The 19,188-nt window shown below is 49.9% G+C and overlaps 1 protein-coding gene across 2 annotated transcripts in view; it reads right to left on the reverse strand.

Moving 5' to 3' along the window:
- The window catches only part of Rims4 (regulating synaptic membrane exocytosis 4), a 63,261-nt gene extending 55,183 nt beyond the window's left edge, over positions 1-8,078 (reverse strand). Inside the window, exon 1 of one of the 2 annotated variants that reach the window (XM_052723384.1) lies at positions 7,844-8,078. In XM_052723384.1, the coding sequence (XP_052579344.1) occupies positions 7,844-7,940 (97 nt within the window). In that variant the 5' untranslated portion in view covers positions 7,941-8,078. The remainder of the gene's footprint in view (positions 1-7,843) is intronic. The other variant, XM_052723383.1, reaches the window with a different exon arrangement.
- Between the last annotated feature and the right edge of the window lie 11,110 nt (positions 8,079-19,188).

Raw genomic sequence — 19,188 nt, forward strand, 5'->3', positions numbered from 1 at the left:
AAGACAGAGAGACAGAGAGGGAAACAGAGAGAAGGTGTAAAGCAAGGCTCTCAAGGACTATCCCAGACTGAACAAGAAACCCTGGATCGGGGCAATGTCTACAGTCTGCCTGTGAACAGACCTAGGTAATCCTGAGGCTCATTGTTCAAACTGATGGGACAACCATAGCAGTCACCACTGGCTAAAAACTGCTGCGGACTGGGCATCGGACATGCAATCACAGAGGCCACAACCCTACGTGTCCAGCTCTGGAGATGTGCATTATATAATTCATCCCTCACAGCCATCTTTGAGGTGTTGTCTATGAGCATGGCCCATCTTACAGAGGAGGAAATGAAGTGCAGAGAGGCACAAAGACTTGCCCCGGGGTCCCCCAGGACCACGAGAGTCAAACCTGAGGTCTGCAGAGCCCAAGCTTCACTCTCTCTTCCCCACCCTGGAAGCCCCCAGGGTCCCTGTCAGCCTGAGAAGCGATGGAGCTGGGTCCAGGGAGGAAGAGGAAGAGGAAGAGCAGGGTGAGCAGTAGGAGGCCTGCCCGACTCCACAGTACCTCCCAACTTCAGCACCGAAGAAGCCATGCTGTGCACTCAAAGTCATAGCTTCCTGCACCCAAAGATATGAGAAGTTCTTGGTCCTGTGCTGTCTCTACTCACATGGGGGCCTTTTCTTTCCCGACTCTGGACCTCAGTTCCCCTACCAGATGCCCCTGATCATTCCCTAGCAGGCTGTGATGATCCGACTCCTAAGCAGACTCTCCCTACTTCTGTCTACTTTCTGTTCCCTAAGTCTCACTGACCTCAGGCCCTTTGCCCTGGAACACCTACCTGGAAAAGCCAGGCTCCTTGTTACTTAGTCCTCAACTCGGCTGCCACTGCCTCAGCTTTCCCTGACTACTTGATGTTATCTCATCCCACATCAGTTAACACAATCTGAAAATGTGTATTCTTAGTTGATTATATAGTTATTGTCTATATGCTTGCTTCAGGCCAGGGCATAGCTCCATGAGAGCAGAAACCATGTCTGACTCGCTCCCCAACACATCTCTAGCACCTAGAATGTAGTTTGGTACTGAATAACTCAATGAATAAATGCCGGAAAAGCTCAGCAGCCAAAATTCTGGACCATGAACATCTGACCTCGGCAAGCCATTCTGCCCTTCTGAGCCTCAGTTTCCTTCCCTGCCTAATGAGGAGAATGGACTATCCACTACTTTCCAACGGTCCTTCCAGGACAGCCTGTCTTAGAAAGCCAGTCCTGGAACCCACCCAGTTTGGTCCATCCAAAGCAGGCAGCTAGCCAGGGTCCCAGCAGTGCCTACCCTGTCCCCACCTCTACCCATGTCCCTGCCCAGCCACCCAGGCCTCTCACTCCCCACCGCAGAAACTGTTAATGAAGTGCGCACTGCTCAATGCAGTTACAATTACGGGGGCTAAGAATAAGGCACTGACATCAGTTTCCAAGTGAATCAGAAGGGGAGGGGGGAGGAAGGAGGAGGGGAGTGGTGCTCCAGGGCTGTCAAGTAGAAATAGCACAGCGTTAAATATAATCTAGTCCTGGCCTACATCGTTCTGCAGAGGCAGGTGATGGCTGGGCCCTCAGGGCCAGGACAGACAACTGGATCCTTCAAGGAGGTCATGCAGTCAGAGCTGCTGCTGGCCAGCTGAAGGGGACCACCCAGGAATGGTGGTCTGTAGCTGGCTGCCAGTCCCTGGGGTGCTTATATAAGCCAAACAGGCCCCAGTCTTAGTCATTTGCTATTGTGACAGCCCCTTCCCACAAGGGAACTCATCTTCAGAGCTGGAAGGTAGCCTCCAGGCAAGTACAGCTGGGCTGAGATCACCACCCATCGATGGCTCCAGCGGACTAGGATTCTGCATCTGTAAAATGGGCGTATCTGAAGCCGCAGCCAGCACCGCCATTGATACAGAAATCCATGAGATCATGGAAGGCAGTGGACACCACCAAGGAAGCCCTTCAGTCATTTTATTTATTTTTTTTACCACCCTGAGAGATGCTCTAACCAAGATCATTATCCCTCCCCCAACCCTGAATTAGGAAGATAAAGATTGCTTGAGGTTGCAGGCCGTGGAGTCAAATTCAAGCTCTAGGATCTTTTCACAAAAAGACAGTGAACGGCGCAGACCTTGAGACCGGAAGGGGTTCTTTCCTGACAGTTTTTAAAAGGTATGCTGGCGATGGCTATTGGGTAGAAGAACTGCTAGAGACAGAAGAGCAACTGGGTGGGGTGGGGTGGGGGTGCTGCCTTCCAGTTCCACTTTCTTCCACAGTCCAACTGCCCCCAACTCAGTCTCCAGCCTGAGCACTGGAGAGTGGCAAGGAGAGAGATGGGCCTCATCCCCCAAAGGGAACCAAGGCAGATGGATCTTTCCTTCCCCTTCCCCTAGTAGAGTGTGTGTGTGTGTGTGTGTGTGTGTGTGTGTGTGTGTGTGTGTGTGTGTGTAAGGGGGTGTAACTGCAAACCAAGGAAGTTGGAGCTGGATGAGGAGGAAGGTGAAATACCCAAGGAAGAGACTGAAGAAAAGAGCTCTGGGGGTCAGAGAAAACCCGAGCAGCAGTCTAAGGTGTGTACAAGGCTGTGTGCGTGTACAAGGCTGTGTGCGTGTGTCTGTCTGTGTGTGTGTCTGTGTGTGTGTGTGTGTGTATTGCACCTGGCTTTCCTGAGATGATTCCTTCAGGATAATTTGATTCGAGTGTCTGGATCTACATGCTCACCTTACTGCTCATCACCTTGAACTGTAGAGGCACTTGGCTTGAGTTTTCCAAATCTAGAAGAATTCTGCCCAGCTCCCAATTTTACAGGAGATGACAAAGCGGGGTGTGGTGATGCAGACCCGTAACCCAAGTGCTCAGGAAGCTGAGGCAGGAGGACCACGTGTTTGAGGAAAGCCTGGGCTACACAGTGAATGGTTAGACCCTTTCTCAAAAACAATCAAGGAGATTACAGTTCCAGGTGGTAAACTGGGGGTGTGGGTAATAGACGGCAGAAAAGAAAAGGGACACAGAATGTGGCATCGCCCGGGGTGAGGGAGGGAGAGGAGGCTCCAGAGCCTAGACACATGCTTTAAGGCGCCCCCCTCATGAAGATACAATATACTAGAGCTCCCTGAATCATGCACACAGCCCAGCCCCCCTTCTGGAGCTGAAAGACTCACTCTGTTCCCACCATTTCTAGGGGAAGGAGCAGGGGCAGCAGGACATTTTGTTTCCCAGATGAAGCTTGGGTCAAATTTCAAGGACAAAAGTTAGCACTTGGCCTGGGAAAGAAAACTCCGCCAAATCCTGTAAATTTGGGAGGGAGGGTGAGATTTCAATGTGGTCATTCCAGGTGCCTGGGGGTGCTGGCAGGAACTGGAACCCTGATTCCCGCTGCCAAGATCTGTCTGGCAGGAAATGGGTAGCTTCACAGCCTCCAAGTAACTCAAACAACCACCTCCATTTCCCCTCTGTTCAAAACCGGGGGTGGGGATGAGGGCTGTGGTAATAGTTTGTGGGTCCCACCCACCACATGCTCCCCTCAAAAAGATTTGGTCTGAGCGGAAGAGGGAGGTGCCATGAAGGGCTTTCCAGCCCAGAGATGTGGCCTTAACTGCTAGGAGAGGGACTGGTAGCCGGCTGGTGTTGCCATGGTAACTTCCTCCCTGAGCTGGATCGAAGCATCCATCCTATGGGCAAATCAGAGCTGGCTCCTCCAGCTTCTCCGCCCTTCTCCTGGGCGGGCGGGGGAGAACTAGACACCAAATTATTTGGTCAGGCTCAGGAACACTAGCCTCAGGTCCAGACCCTGATGTAACAACTTCTTTTGGTATCTACTACAAAGGGGATATACCCCAGATCCCCAACTATACCCTAAGGGACCGGCTTGTGGATGTGCTACAAATAAACTCATTAGAAAGAGGAGGGAAACGGTAAGCCAGAATGCTTTTCACTTTCATTTGGCTCGCAAGCCCCCTGAAATACCCACCTTTTAGGCACTTCAAAAAAAGCTGGCCCAGTAGTTTTACCTTCGTAAACTACAATGCAATAAAATTAATCTGTTAAAATTATGACGGCTAAAATTTTGAAAATCAGGATTTTCTTTGCCCAAATGCACAGAGGTCTTCTTTATGACCATGCTCAGAGACAACTCTTCACTTGTTAATGAGACAGACCAGAGCTAACAGGTATTGAAACCCACTTCATGCCAGGTACCACTGCATAGCAAGCAGCATAATTAAAAGCAAGCATGCTTGAATCAGTTCTCCCAGATTTAAACCCAAACTCCCTCACTTCCTGGCTAAATGACCTTGAATGAATTACTCTGCCTAGACCTCAGTTTTCTTATATGAAAATGGGGATGTTATACAGGATATTAATTTTATGGGGATGTTATGAGGAAAGATTAAAATAATGCATCTTAAATGCCTAGAAAGATATGTAGCACATGGTAATAATTTTTAAAACATTGACCCAAAGGAGTCTACTGGGAGCACTATTATTTTCTTCCTTGTGTAGGTGAGGAGAACAGGGTCACATGTCTAGCTCCTTCCGACCCTAGCTGCAAACCCATGGCCAGTAAGGCTGGGCAACAAAGTCATGGATAGAAATACCCACTCTCCCTGAGTGCCTGCCTCTCTAAAGCCCCAGCGTCCTTGGGAACAAGGCAAGACAGCATCATCATCAGAGATGCATCTAGAACGGATGAGGGCAGATTCCTCTTGACAGGCATTGTAGCAACCAGCAGTGATCCTCTTCTTAGGCTCAAGGGTGCTAGAAAGACATGGGAAGAGAGGGCAGCTTCTCCCTACCCTGCTTGCCCACACTCCTAAGTCCAAAGCAGGGAGGTGCTCTGCCCCACTTAAAGCTAACAAAAAGTCTCATCCTTAGCCTATGACTCAGGAAGCTAGCTGGAGAAGCATGAGAGCCTTGAAGATGGCTCTGGCCTAATCTAATGGATGGAGAATGATGACATGGGTTGGGAACAGCAACAAAGGGGAGGCTCTCAGATGAGCCCGAAGCCTGTCAGGGACACACTTCAGAAATGAAACCACCAAGGACAGAGAGGCAGTTAAGGGGGCCAGCGGGAGAGGAGAGGAGGTCAGGATGAGCCAAGTCTGGGCTGGCCTCCTCTGGTTAAGCCAATCCCTGTCCAGGACCCCAGAACCTATTCCAACTGCCTTTAGAAACAGTTCTGTTCAGTGCTGTTTTAAAGGAAATAAGCCCAATTTTCTTCTTTTGGGTGAAAATGAATGAAGGAGACGATCAAGAGAAATTAAGCATCAGGCCAATGGTTCTTAGTTCCAACTCTCACCAGCCCATCATTATTCTTCCAGGTATGAAAGTAGACTTTCTCCTCCTCCTTCCCAAGCTGGAGACAGCCTTAGGGATGAGCAGGTGGGGAGCCTGAGATGCCCAAACAGAGCCCCAGGCTGCCAACCACACCCCAAGGCCTCCTCACCTGGGAACCATTTTCTGCACTGTGAGATCTGGCTTTTTAAAAATCCTCCTCCAGAAAGAGAAGCTACTGGTGTTCTGAAGAGAGCCGGAAACCTGGTTCTGCTCTCAGCTTTGTGCATGAGACACCAGATGACCTTGGGTTACACAAACACACACACACAGAGACACAGACACACACCACACACCAGGGCTTCAGCCATTCACACACATTCTCACAGATACACAACCCCCACCCTGTGTATTTGGGGCCTAGGAGGGCCAAAGAAGGTCTTTACAAGTAAAATACAAGAATTTAAAGACACTCATTTAGGAGGTGGGGACAATTAGATTGGTGTTTAGAAATGCTGTTAATATTCTCAACGAAGCTGTCTTTGACTCAAGTGAAACTAGAATGAATCTTGCAATGAGAGCCAAGGTGCCTGACCCACAACCTGCAGCATGACTTTGGAGAAAAACCAAACTATGCCTGTCTCTGATGTTCCTACACACCTGTGCTCCTGCCCAGTTTGACTCACGAGACACAAGTAGGTGGTCTGTCGAACTTTAGGAGAGCAACCTGACATCAGTTCAGGACTGGAAGCTTGCCCTCTCTCTCCACAGATGCCCCAAGAATGCCGCCCCCCACCCCCCGCTCATCTCTACAGCTGGTTTCTTCTCTCAGTTAGCTGCAGCAGAGGCCATTAGGGACCCCTCCCCAGTTCCACCTCACCTGGCCTTGTCTAGAATAATAATACAACACTCCTCAGCTATCTGCGGAGAGAAGCTGAGCTCCTGGGCCTCGGGTATTCGATGTGTCAGATGGTGAGTACATGGTCTGTACAACGACCATCTTCACCCCCAACTCCTGCCCCCAGGTCAACAGAACAACATTCTATCAGGTGTTGGCCTCAGCTATTACCATTCACTCACCGCCCACAGACCCTGGGGAATTTCCCTTTGCTCATCTGTCACTGGTACCTGAGCACCCATTACCCACCACTCCACCTCATAACAGAACCTAGGCAGAAAGATCCAGTCGGCAGGGAGTTGAAACCTGAGCTCTTGAATTCCTTAAGCTGTGCAGTAAAATTTTGGGGTAATGCTTATATGCTTTTTTTCCCTCGGAGTGCTAATTCATATTTTAATCAGTATTGAACCCACTTGTTCCTACACACATGCACACTCCTCTCCCCCGCCCCTCATTGACTTCAAATACTCTCAAATTATCAGTTCAAAAACCATTTCACTCCAGCCTCCCACCACAGGGAGCCTTGTATCTGAGGCAGCGTCATCCGCATTTCACAGATGAGGAGACTGAGGCTCCGGAGGGCATGACTCGCCCAAGGTCACAGCTTATGGAATAAAGGAATAAAGACTGGGGTCTGATGCCAGCCCCTCACCCTGCACTCTTTGGGGGACCTCTCCCCCAAATCTTCTAGGTACCGCACCTGTTGTTGGATTTGCTTCTTTACCCCAAAACCAAACTCACAGCTCTCTGTACCCTCTGCCCGGTCCCAGGACCCAGGGTTTCCTCCCCAGCCCTGGGCTCTGGCTATCATTTGGGATTTTTGGTTTGATTTGGTTTGGTTTTTGGTTTTTGGGGTTTTTTTGCAGGCCTAGAAGCAGAAGGTTTGAGCTACGGTTTGGCAGCTGGGTTCAGCCCGTCCAGAAAGGCCACCCCAGGGACAAGAGCACCTGAGTCAGGGGCACACACTGGAGGGTGCGCTGGTGTAGTTAGCGCTTACACTGCCTTACACCTCCCTGGGGAGGAAAGAGGAAAGGCCAGCAGACACGGGCCAGTTCTGCGCGGCCCGCCCCAATCTGATTAGAGTCGGGAGCCTCAGCCTGTGGGGGAAGGGAACGAGGAAAAATAGGGGCACTCAGGGCTTTGGCCTCTGAACAGGGGTCTTGGGCAGGGAGCCTCCGGATGCAGCTAAGACAAAGACCTCGGAGAGGTAAGGACTGCGCACAACCTCCAACCTCTGGGAGGCACGTCGGAAGCCCAGGGGTGAGGCGGCCTAAACCCTAAGATCTGACTAGGGGCCATATACCAGACTTAGGTGGGGGCAAGTCGTGTCCAGAAACAAGACGAGGGTCGCGGGGGAGTCCTGTAGGGCAGGTACACATAAATAGGGAGAGTTGAGTCCAGGCCACCCAAGGGCCCACCTGCGCGAGAAGGGTGAGTGCAGATGATCAAGGGGTCCCTGGGGCAGAGGGGCAGGGCCAGAGCTTATCCTAGACCGCTGGGGTCCCCAGGGAGTGGAAGGGGCCCCTGGATGTCTATTCCGGCGGGACCGGGAGTGCAGTGGAGACAGTGGCCGCTTCTCCCGGGCGCCCCGGGTCCCCGAAGGTCCCCGGCATCCGTATCCCGGGACAGCCTCCCAGGGTGGGTGGCCCGAAGCGCGCTCACCTGCGTCCTCATCGTCGAAGGAGTTCATGCACGGGAAGTAGATGGCGAGCGCCTCGAAGGAGGCGGACAGGCTGAGGCGGCTCTGCGAGCGCTCCATGCCCGCGCCCGCGCCGGGAGCCTCGGCCGCGGCGGCGGCGGGCGGCTTGGGCAGCTTGGCCGCCCCATTCTTGACGCGGAGTACGGCGCGCGGCGTGGTGGCGGCGGCCCGGGGCTCCGCGGGCTGGCGGCTGGGCTGGCGACGGGGCGCAGAGGGCCGGACGCTGGCGGCGCGTGGAGCCGGAGACGCGCGGTGCTCGCGGCGGTGGCGGTGGCGGTGGCGGCGGTGGTGGCGGCGCAGCGCGCTCTGGCCCGCGGCGCCCCCGGCCTGCCTGCCGCGCGGGGCGGGCCGGAGCCGAGCGCCGCAGCCAATCGCCGCGGCCCGGGGGAGGGGGCGCCGCGGGCGGGGCGTGGGAGCCGCGAGGGAGCGGGCTGCGCCGCCGCCGCTAGCCCGGCAGGTGCAGGAGCCCGCCGCAAGGCTGTCTGCGCCCGGCTGATGCAGTTGAACCCCCAGTGGCCTCTCTGACCGGTGACTGTGAGTCCTCAGACTCGCTCCAGAGGCAGGTGGCCAGTCACCCCGATTCAAGCAGGCCTCACCCAGAGACCCAGATGTGAACAGAGGGACACAGTCCAAGAAATCCAAAAATCCTGCCAGATCCCCCTAGGATTCCAGCTCACACGGAGACCCTCAGATACACAAGCACCCGCAAGGATGTATTTACTCAGCAAGAGAGATCTTAGGCTCTCATACACTCTGGGGGAGCGGAGGGACACCCGGACAGACACACCCTCATAGACACCTGAACAGACAATCTATAGATACACAGAGACTCCTAGAGACGTAGTGGCAGATACACCAACTGGCAACTTCAGAGGGTACACAGAGACCTGCAGAGTTACAGGGAACAACAGGCAGGACATGTCCTCCCACACAGCGGAGACCCTCAGATCCCACAAACCCCACAGAAGTTTAGATAGACACACACCTCCTTATGCACCCACACTTGAAGTTTGCAGACACCCTGGAAGTCTCCCACACACAGAACATAGTCCCAGACCACCTCAGACACTTAGCACTCCTCCTCCTGCGATGACCTATATGTCAAAACCTGGGACAGTCACCCTCAGAACATTCATACCTATAGACACAGCCATACAGACTGAGTCACCCACAGGGATGGTTTCATTCTGATGCAGACACCCTCAGACTCAAGATCCTGAGACCTTGCTGCAGGCTCACACTGGCACACCCTCTCAGACATATCTTGATGACCACAGTCCTTGAAATCACACCCACAGGCTCAGATACCCAGAGCCTGGGTATAGACAGACAAGCTCATCAGTGACCCCCAGCTGCTCTCTCTACCTGAAAGACAAGAAGTTCCCTCTACCAACAGAAGTGGCTCCCCTTTCCAGCTGCTCCCATCCCTCTCCCTGAAGCAACCATCTGAGGTGACCTCAGAAAGACAGCTTGGTCCCTTCTTTCCAAGAGGCCTAGGGGCAAGCCTCTCCATCTCACTGACCTATTTCCTCATCCATGTGATGGCGACAGGAACCCTCTAAATCTGTATGGTTGTATTTGTTTTCTGTTGTTTCGTAGTCAACCAAGTGGAAGCAACAGATCTTTATCAATGTACAATCTGTCTAGATGGGAAGTCTGGGCAGCTCAGCTGGGTTCTCATTTAGAGCCTTGCCAAGTATTAGCCAGGTGTGGCTGGCTGTTACTGAAGACTCTGGAGAAGAGTCTCGTTCCATGATTATTCAGGGTACCAGCAGGATTCAGTTCCTTGGGGCTGTAGGACTGAAGGCCATGTCTGCTGGCAGCTCAGCATCTACAAATGGTCCTCTCCATGGGTTCTCCATCTTCAAAACCACAACAGGAACGCCAACCCCTTCTCATCCTTTGCTCTTTCTAACTCCCGCTAGGTTATCCCCAAAGGATAGTTAGTCCTCCTTCATCCTTTATATTGCCTTACAACCTGATCATGGCAGTGATGCCTTTTCCTAGTTCCACACACAGTCAAACCAAAGGGAATTATACAAGGTGGGGACCTCTGGACCAGCCTTCCAATTCTGTCACCTTGCTGAGTACTTGGCACTAAGAAGGCACTCCTGAAGCCTTGTCCCCTTTCCAGGAATCATACTCTGACCTTGAGAACAATAGAAAAGTCGGAGTGTTCTGCATACAGCCACTCTGACTTGGTAAATGGGAGCTTCACTCTTTCTAGGCATTCAGACACCATACATCTTAGAGTATTCTCTCTCTCTCTCTCTCTCTCTCTCTCTCTCTCTCTCTCTCTCTCTCTCTCTCTCTCTGCCTGTCTTCATCAGTGACTCTGGTCCTCTACACCCAAAGTATACCTAGACTACTTCTCTGCCACAAACCTTCATGGTTCTCATCTTGTCCAGAGTCTACAAGGTCCTAACTTTGTGTGCTCTGCCACCTCTCTGTCCTCATCCTCCACACATCCCTGCGGCTCACTTGGCTTCAGACCCAGTGGAATTTCTCTTCCCTCTGCCAGAAACACTCTCTGGGAAGCCACAGGGCTTGCTCTCATGGACATTCATTCAAATATCACTTCTGCAGTAAAGTCTCCCCTCATGGCCACCTCCCTGAGATGAACAATTCTCTCTACCCTTTTTTTCCCCTGTGTACCTCTAGTAGCCATCTGATCCATCATGTCTGTGGAGGATGGATTTTTTCTTATTTTCTCATTTTTTCTATCTACCCACCCCAGAGACTAGTAGCGTACCTGGCAAAAAGTGATTCTCCTTTAATTAATTGTAGGTTGGATGAATGAACCCTCATATCAGCTTATGAAGGGGGGTGTCCTTAGCACTTCTGTCTCCCATCTTTTACAAAGAACTGAGACTTATAGAGGGGACTTGATGTCCCCAAGGTCACAGGAAAGGAATGAGACTGAAGCCTGGGCCAGCCCGACTCCACTGTCTGTCTTTTCCCGTGCTCTGTCAGCCTCCTAACACCAGGGCAAATTAATTCAGGGAAGCCCATGTGAGGGGGCTGTGGGAGGTCACAGAACTTGGCCTGGAACCAGGGAAGACATCTCAGAGACTCAAGAGCGATGTCCAAGCCTAAATATTGAAAGCAGGCTGTGCATGAAAAATAAGCATGTACGTCGGGCGGTGGTGGTGGTGCACGCCTTTAATCTCAGCACTTGGGAGGCAGAGGCAGGCGGATCTCTGTGAGTTCGAGGCCAGCCTGATCTCCAAAGTGAGTTCCAGGAAAGGCGCAAAACTACACAGAGAAACCCTGTCTCGAAAAACAAAAAAGAAAAACAAAAAAAAAACAAAAAGAAAGAAAGAAAATTAAACATGTAGACAGACCCTGAGCTAACCTTTGGAGGGTCAAATACCAGCTTCGCCACTAATCAGCAGGACCTCTGTACCACTCTTAAAAGCGTGCATACAATGTTTGTCCAAGCCCCTCCCTTTATATCCAGATGAAGCTCGGTGACTATGTTGTAACCAGTAGAACACGGGGGTGGGGAGGGGGTGTGCATCATATAGAACTTCTGCAGGTAGGTCAATAAGGTCTTGCTGCTTCTTCCTGGCTTGCTCAGGCTCCGCACCTTGGGAGAAGCCAGCCTCTGCCCAAGATGCCTAGCTATGTGAGGACTCCGTGCTAGATGCCGTAAGATAGCCCCAAGGAGCTGCCAGCTATCAGACAGTCTGGACCACTGACCGTGTGAGAAAGCCATCCTGAGGCCCATCCTGGATGAAGCTTCATGGGGCCACAGCTGACACCTGCTGGCACCAAGTGAGAGACACTGAGTATTTGCTGCCCCACTGAACCCTTCCTGAACACATGTCTGTCTAGAGATCATATTTATGCCACAGTGGAACAGTGACGTTGAGCAAGTGAATTAACCTGTCTGGGCTTCGGTCTCTCCAACCGTCACAGAGACGGTGCCTCACAAAGTGGGTATCACCATTAAGTGAGTTCCTCAGCCTGGAGCTCTGAAAACACTACAGATACAGCATGTGCTCTGTAAGTGTGAGCTTACCCTCTAAGGTCCACACAGCTCCGTCAGGGCCGACCACGCTGAGCAAAGGGGACCTGAAATACCACCAAATGACTCATCCTGGGGAGAGGGAAACTGAGGCTCAGAAAGCGTCATATGGCACATGTGGACAGAGCTGTTGAAAAACAGAGACCTTTTATCTTGGACCTGTGCTGGTTCATCATGATCCAGGTCACCTGTTCAGCTGGCCAGAGTCTGGGGGCTCCTGGTGAGGAGTACAGATGAAGCTGACTGTGGAGAGGAAGAAAGGCAGCTCTGAAGGACCTGGTCTGGGGGCATCGAGATGGCTCAGAGTGCAAAAGTGACTGCCACCACACCTGACCATCTGGGTTTGATCCCTGAGACCCACCTGGTAAAAGGAAAGAGCCCCTGTCCTGGGTTTCTAAGAACAAGTTCAAGATGCACACACCCCTCCCCCTACCGTGTGCACAAATTGATCTTTGTTTTGTGTTTTTGAGGCAATGTCTTGCTGTGTAGCTCTGGCTGTCCTGGGACTGGCTCTGTAGACCAGGCTGGACTTGAACTCATAGAGATCTACCTGCCTCTGCCTCTCAAATACCGGGATTAAAGGTGTGCACTATTATACCTGGCTCCAATGGATTTTGTTTGTTTGTTTGTTTTTGTTTTTTAAAGAAAAGAAAGCCAGTCAGTCTTTGGTGTCATTTCTCCTTTCAGGGTTAGCTCATGACTAATAGTCCAGGAATAGGGTTTAGGCTTAAAAGCCTAAATCTTTGATCCCTTATAAATATGCCGTTTCCCCGTGGGAAATCTCATTGAGTGAGGTTTGAGGAACAAGTCTGAGAGTGAGGGGAGTCTTGAGATTGTGGATGGGGACTAGCAGGTGTGGACCCAGGAGAAAAGCACTATGGGAAACCACAGGCAAGCTTCCACTTTGAGACCAGTAAAATGCAGAATTACACAGTCCCGGCAGGTGGAATGGAGCTGAAGAAACATTGTCTGGTGAACTTAAATGCTCCTCCTTACTTTGGATATGTAGTCTTGGATAAGTCCTTTGGGAATTCTCCATTAAGAAATAAAGATAAGGAGTCTGGGGACGGCTCCACTGGGTTGGTAAAGTGCTTGCCGTACCAGCGTGAGAACCTGGGTTCAGATCCCAGGACATGTGCCTATAATCTCGGTACTGGAGCGGCAAAGACAAGAGGATTTCAGGGGCTCACTGACCAGTCAGGCTAGCCAGATTGGAGAGCTCCAGGTTCAGTGACAGAACCTGTCTCAAAAACTAAGGTGGAGAATGACTGGAGAAGACAGCCAAGGTCAATCTCTGGCCTCCACATCCACATGCATCAGCACACACATACAGGTGTGCACACAGATGTACACACACACACACACACACACACACACACACACACACACACACCCCAGAGCAAAATCAGTTGTGTAGAGTAGACATGACATTTACTAAGTGTTCACTGAATGGAAGTTCTGAGTTACTAATTCATATGAGTCAGTATGAAGAGCTCGTAATACAGGGGTGAATAAAACGGGCCTGGCCTCTGCCTTTATGGGGTTTACAGTACGCCAATGATTACTGACATTATGTAATGGTTTGATTGTGATGCATTTACTCACAACTGTGATGAAGGTATATAGCACATCTCTATTTTATAGTGTTGTGGGGACTAGGGGGTGGGCAGACTGTAAGTCTGACAAGGGTTCAAGAAGCCTGCCCTGGGGAAGTGATATTCAGTCTGGGGGTATTACCTACTAGTAGTCTGTCACTGTTTTGGACCCCCAAAAATAAAGAAAACAAAGTCAATGGCCTCAGCTTTACAGTTTTTTGTGTGCATGGGTATTTCGCTTACAAGTGTGTCTGTGAACCACACGCATGCATGGTGCCCGCAGAGGTTAGAAGAGGGCATTTAAGACCCTGCAACTGGAGTTATAGGCAGTTGTGAGCTGCCATGTGGGTGCTGGAAACTGAACCCAGGTCCTCTGGTAGAGCAACAAGTGCTCTTAACCATTGAGGATCTCTTCAGCTCTGCTCCGTTTTAAAACAGTCCTAGGGCTGCTCTGAGGGTGGGGTGAATTGGAGTGAATGCAGAAGGAGCCTCTCCCCCTCTTCCTAGCAGCTAAGTCTTGGTTTGAGCCCAAATGCCATTGGCTGTTTTCTGCTTTCTCAACAAAGGCGGACAGCTGAGACAGAATGTCCCTCTGACAGGTGACATGGGGGGCCATATGGAAGGATGTAGTCAAGACTTGCATGGGAGACAACAAGGGCCCAGGCCAGGAGACTGTATAAACAGAAATAGGTGGTGTATTAAATTAGGTAAGGGATGAAGACATGGCCGAATTTCTGAATGTCCAGAGACAAAAAGGACATGTGGGTGGAGTCCCTCTTCTTCATGCCCCTTTGCCCTAAGCTGAGGGAAGAAGCCCTTATATTCTACATGATTCACAAAATCCAGTAAATGGCTTCGGCCTAGAGAAAATGAGAGGGGGCTGCAAGGCGGCAGCTAAGCCCAACGTGGGTCTCTGCTTATGTGTGCTAACCTATGTCCTCATCTGTGCAGTAATGACCTTGTCTCTGAGTATGTCCTTGCAAGGTTTGTACCCTTGTGCTAAGTCTGTCCAGTCTGGCTTTAAATGCAATGTACACCCTGGTACTTGTACGTTCTCTCTCTCTCTCTCTCTCTCTCTCTCTCTCTCTCTCTCTCTCTCTCTCTCTCTGTGTGTGTGTGTGTGTGTGTGTGTGTGTGTGTGTGTGTGTGTGTGTGTGAGTGAGAGAGAGAGAGAATCGGAGGGCACATATTCCACGAATCCTGGTCTTTGTGTGGTTCTGTGTCTCCTTGAGTGTCTCCTGATGGCGTGTCCTTTTCGATGTCTGCCTGTCTCTAAGTGTATCAGTGTCTGTGTGGGTGTAATGACTGGATTGGCTATATTTACGTACAGTGTAAGATTTCTGTTCTTGTCTCTCTGCATCCTGGTTGATGTAAGTGTATCCTAAACTATGTATGAATGCTGTTGTATGTGACCTTGACCATGGAGACTGATAGCTGGAGAGGGAATACTTGTAATATCTTGGGTAAATAGCTGCCTTCGAGATGTCTAAAATATAACTTAAAGATGTTTAGAAGGCAGATATTAAGGACTTTTATAAACTCAAATTTATTTACTTACCTGCTAATTTATTTTTCAGCCATCCATTCATCCATGCATCCATCCATCCAACTACACTGTCAGTTAGTTACTTTGTAGTTATCTCTCAGGTAAATTACTAAACTTGGTGCCTCGGTTTTCTTATCTATAAAATGGAGTTGGTGGGGCTAGAGAGATGGCTTAGCAACTAAGAGCACTGGCTGCTCTTCCAGAGGACCCAGTTCAATTCCCAACACCCACACAGTGGTTCACAATCTCCCTTAACTCCAATTCTAAGGGATCCAATGCCTTCTTCTGACCTCCAAGGGCACCAGGCACATGTGTAGTGTACAGACCTACAGACGATAAAAACACTCATACACACAAAATAAAATAACATAAAATGAGGGTAACAAAGGCAGAGCTATTTGATAGGGCTGGGATACATGACAATACATATGAAACACTTAGTGTGCTGTATGCTCCCTGTGAGTGCTCACCGTATTTACGTTTTTGGTGTGTTTGTGTATGTTCCTGTGGGTATGTGCACATGTGGAGGCCAGAGGCTGATGTCCAGCATCTTCTTGGATCACTCTCCGTCTTAGCTTTTGAGACAGTCTCTCCCGGAACTTGGACTTACATATTTGACTAGGATGGCTGACAGTGAGCTTCAAGGACCTGCCTGTCTCCACCCTACATCCAGTCCCGGGGTTGCAGCCAGGCTGCTGTATCTGTCCCTTCACATGGGTGCTCGGGATCGGAACTCATGTCCTCATGATTGTGCTTTACCAGCTAAACTATCTCCCCAGCCCCTATACTAAACATTGTTACCACGTCGTTGTGTTTAGGACATTTTAGCAAATCTTCAGCAGTTCACTAAACGCCACCTCTGAGCTAGAAGTTGGTCAGGTCACCACCCTCAGTGTGACCTTGGATAACTACCTCCTCGAGGAGATTCCAGATGCACCTGCACTTTCAAATGCATCAAGAGCTATGCAGCCACACAGTCGCCTAGAGGATTCTCCAAAGCCTCAGTGTTGTGCAATAATCTTTTTGTACACTGCAAAGATGTGTCACTCTGATTGGTTTAATAAAAACCAGAATGGCCAATAGCTAGGCAGGATTTCTGGGCAGAGAGGATGCTGGGAAGAAGAAGGCACAGACGTCATGAGATGCAGAGTGGGCAGGATGGGCACTACGGTGATGAGGTAATAAAGCCATGAGGCAGAAAGTAAATTAATAGAAATACGTTAATTTAAGTTACAAGAGCTAGTTAGAAACAAGCCTAAGCTATCGGCCAAGGTTTCATAATTAATAATAAGTCTTCATGTCATGGTTTGGGAGCTGGCTAATGGAACAAAGACTCACAGCACTCCAGACTGGCAAGGACCATTTAGAATCGTTTAGACAGTCAGGCAGAGTATGGACAAAGCCAGGCCCGTTCTACTGCAGGACTCCATCCACAGCCTCCAGCTGCCTCCTTCCTAACACTTCCAGTCTCTGTTCTCCAGCATCCTGAGAAGCCATAGGCAAGGACATAGATTCTTCTTGTCTCCAATGCTGGACTCATCACTGTCTATTTGATGGAGTCGGACTTCACTGTAGACTTGGTGGTTCTGGTGCACAAAGCAAAGCTCCACTTGGTATAGCCCCCCGCCCCCCCCACCCCCTACAAAAGGATGGCCACTGTGCTCAGGCTGTCTTCAACCGACACACACACTGAGGCACACATGTGCTCAAACATACACTCGCACACATGCATACACCCTCAAAACTATGCCATACAGACTCGCAAAGTGGAGGAAAGGCCTAGGCCCAGAGAGGGGAGGATTCTGCCTTTTGTGCACTCCTGTGTGACTTTAGGCTATGTTCAGTCACATCTCATCTAAATCTTAGTTTCCTTGTGTGAACAATATGTCCCTAGACCTCATTCTGTGGTGTCAAGACTAACTGAGTTCATAAATATAAAAGTTTTAAGAATAATGGAAAAATTTGGAAAAGAAAATTTGCAACCTAGGAAAAGTCATAAGGAAACATGGAAATGTGGGGATAGGGAAATAAGGAGGAATAATGAATGAGCTGATCACCACACGAGGTGGCTCAAAAAGTTGAATTCTCTTAATATAGAAACAGCTCTTACAAAACAATATTAAAAGGCCTTGGCGCCCAGGTGTGGTGGTACACACCTGTTATCCTGGCACTCAAGAGGCCGAGGCAGTAGAAGTATGAGTTTTAAAACCAGCCTGAGGTACTCCCTCCCCCCAAGTCGCTCTTCGGTGAGGGATGGGGCCTATGATTCATCTACTTCATCTGTGCAGAATTTCAACTGGATTGATCTTGTACAGGTTTTGGGAAGATAACCCTCACTGTTGTGAGTTTGTGAGATAGGGGATCATATTTCATTGAACACATGAATGAAATCCTCAAGCATTAAGAAAAAAAATTGAAGCTGGGGGGTGGTGGCACACACCTTTAATCCAGCACTTGGGAGGTAAAGCCAGGCCAGCCTAGTCTACAGAGCGAGATCCTGTCTCAAAAAAAAAAAAAAAAAAAAAAAAAAAAAAAAAAAAAAAAAAGAAAGAAAGAAAAAGAAAAAAGAAAAGAAAATTTGAATGTTCTTGCTTACTCTGGGAAATGAAGAAAGGTCTAGAAAAGGTTGATTATCATTACAGTTAATGACATGCCTGTGTTTATTAAAAAAGAAAAAAGTGAGGCATGTTTTTTAAAAACATCTATTCGTTGACAATTCCATGCATGTATGAAATGTATTCGGGTCATTTCATCCCCATGCCCTCTGTCACTCCTCCCCTGCCCCTGCGGAACTAACCTTCTTCCCAGTGAGTCCCAACTCTCACGTCTTTTGTTGCTGCTGTTTCGTGATCCTCTGTGTTTGGTTAAGATTGCTTGCCTGAGCATAGGTTGGGTGTTGATGGGGCATGGGCAACGTACCAGTGGCTACATCACTGAAGAAAATGATTCCCCCTTCTCCAGCAACCCTTCACTGCCAATAGTTCCTCAGGGAGCGGGTCGGGGCCTCCACGATGGACAGTCGATGGGCCCAGTCTTGCTCAGGCCTTGTGCATCTGGCCACTGCTGCTGTGAGTCCATGAGAGCAACGGCCACGCCATGTACAGTTGACAGCATTTCAGAGCCCCCCTCCCTGTCCTCGGCCGCTGCCTTCTTTCCGCCCTCTCTTCCACACTCTCCCACGAGCTTTGGAGGGAGTGAAAGAGATGTCCCATGTAGGGCTAAGTACTCAATGTCATTTCATCTCTGTATTTTGTGAGCATTAACGGCTGCCCACTGCAAGCAGAAACTTCTCTGACCAAGGCCGAGAGCAGCACTAATGGATTGCTAGCTCTTGTCTGGACTCCCTTGTCCTCCTCCCTCACCACTGAGAGATCCTCTGCTCCTTTTCTGTCTTACGTTCTGAGAAAGAAGAAATTGCTGTAAACTAAGAGCAGCGAAATCAAAAACAGTCACCCAATAACTTTGAAGACTAACTTATTAATATTTATCAAAATACTTAAATCTACACACCACTTACCTGAGCAATTCACAATTTAACACAGCGATCTTCCAGGAACTTATTCTGCATTCTACAGATACGCTTGCACATTCGTGCAAGGATAGTACATACACGGATGTTTCTGTGGGGCTAGAGGGATGGTTCAGCTGTCAGAGCAGGTACTGCTCTTCCAGAGGACCAGAGTTTGTTTCCCGGCACATGTTTTGGACAGCTCACAACCACACATGTGCGCATACAGCTAGATGTCAGTGTCAGAAATGACTGAATAACTAAGGTACAAGTGCTGAGGTACATGGTAGGTTCTTGCTATCTGTGACTTGAGTAATGTAAAGTGCAATGTCACAAGGAGTTGATGGCACTGGGAGCACATGTAGAGCTGACATCCTGGGATCGTTCTACGGATGGGAACATGTTTCGCTTCTCTTCTGGGAGTGACAAAGTAGACTAGGACCCTAGACCTTCCATCTGTTATTTCCCAAGCCATCGCTCTTCTGCTGCGTCAGGAGAGGCCCCAGCTGGGTGGAGGAGGTCAGACCTTTTTTCCAGGGTCCAGAACTTTTGATACCCCTCACCCCATAATGCATCTTTCTGAACGTACCCTTTAAGAACTCCCCAAAACCAAGATACCCGGTGAGGCT

This window comes from Peromyscus californicus, unplaced genomic scaffold (assembly GCF_007827085.1).
Source record: "Peromyscus californicus insignis strain IS unplaced genomic scaffold, ASM782708v3 Scaffold_7__1_contigs__length_154581171, whole genome shotgun sequence".
NCBI lineage: Eukaryota > Metazoa > Chordata > Mammalia > Rodentia > Cricetidae > Peromyscus > Peromyscus californicus.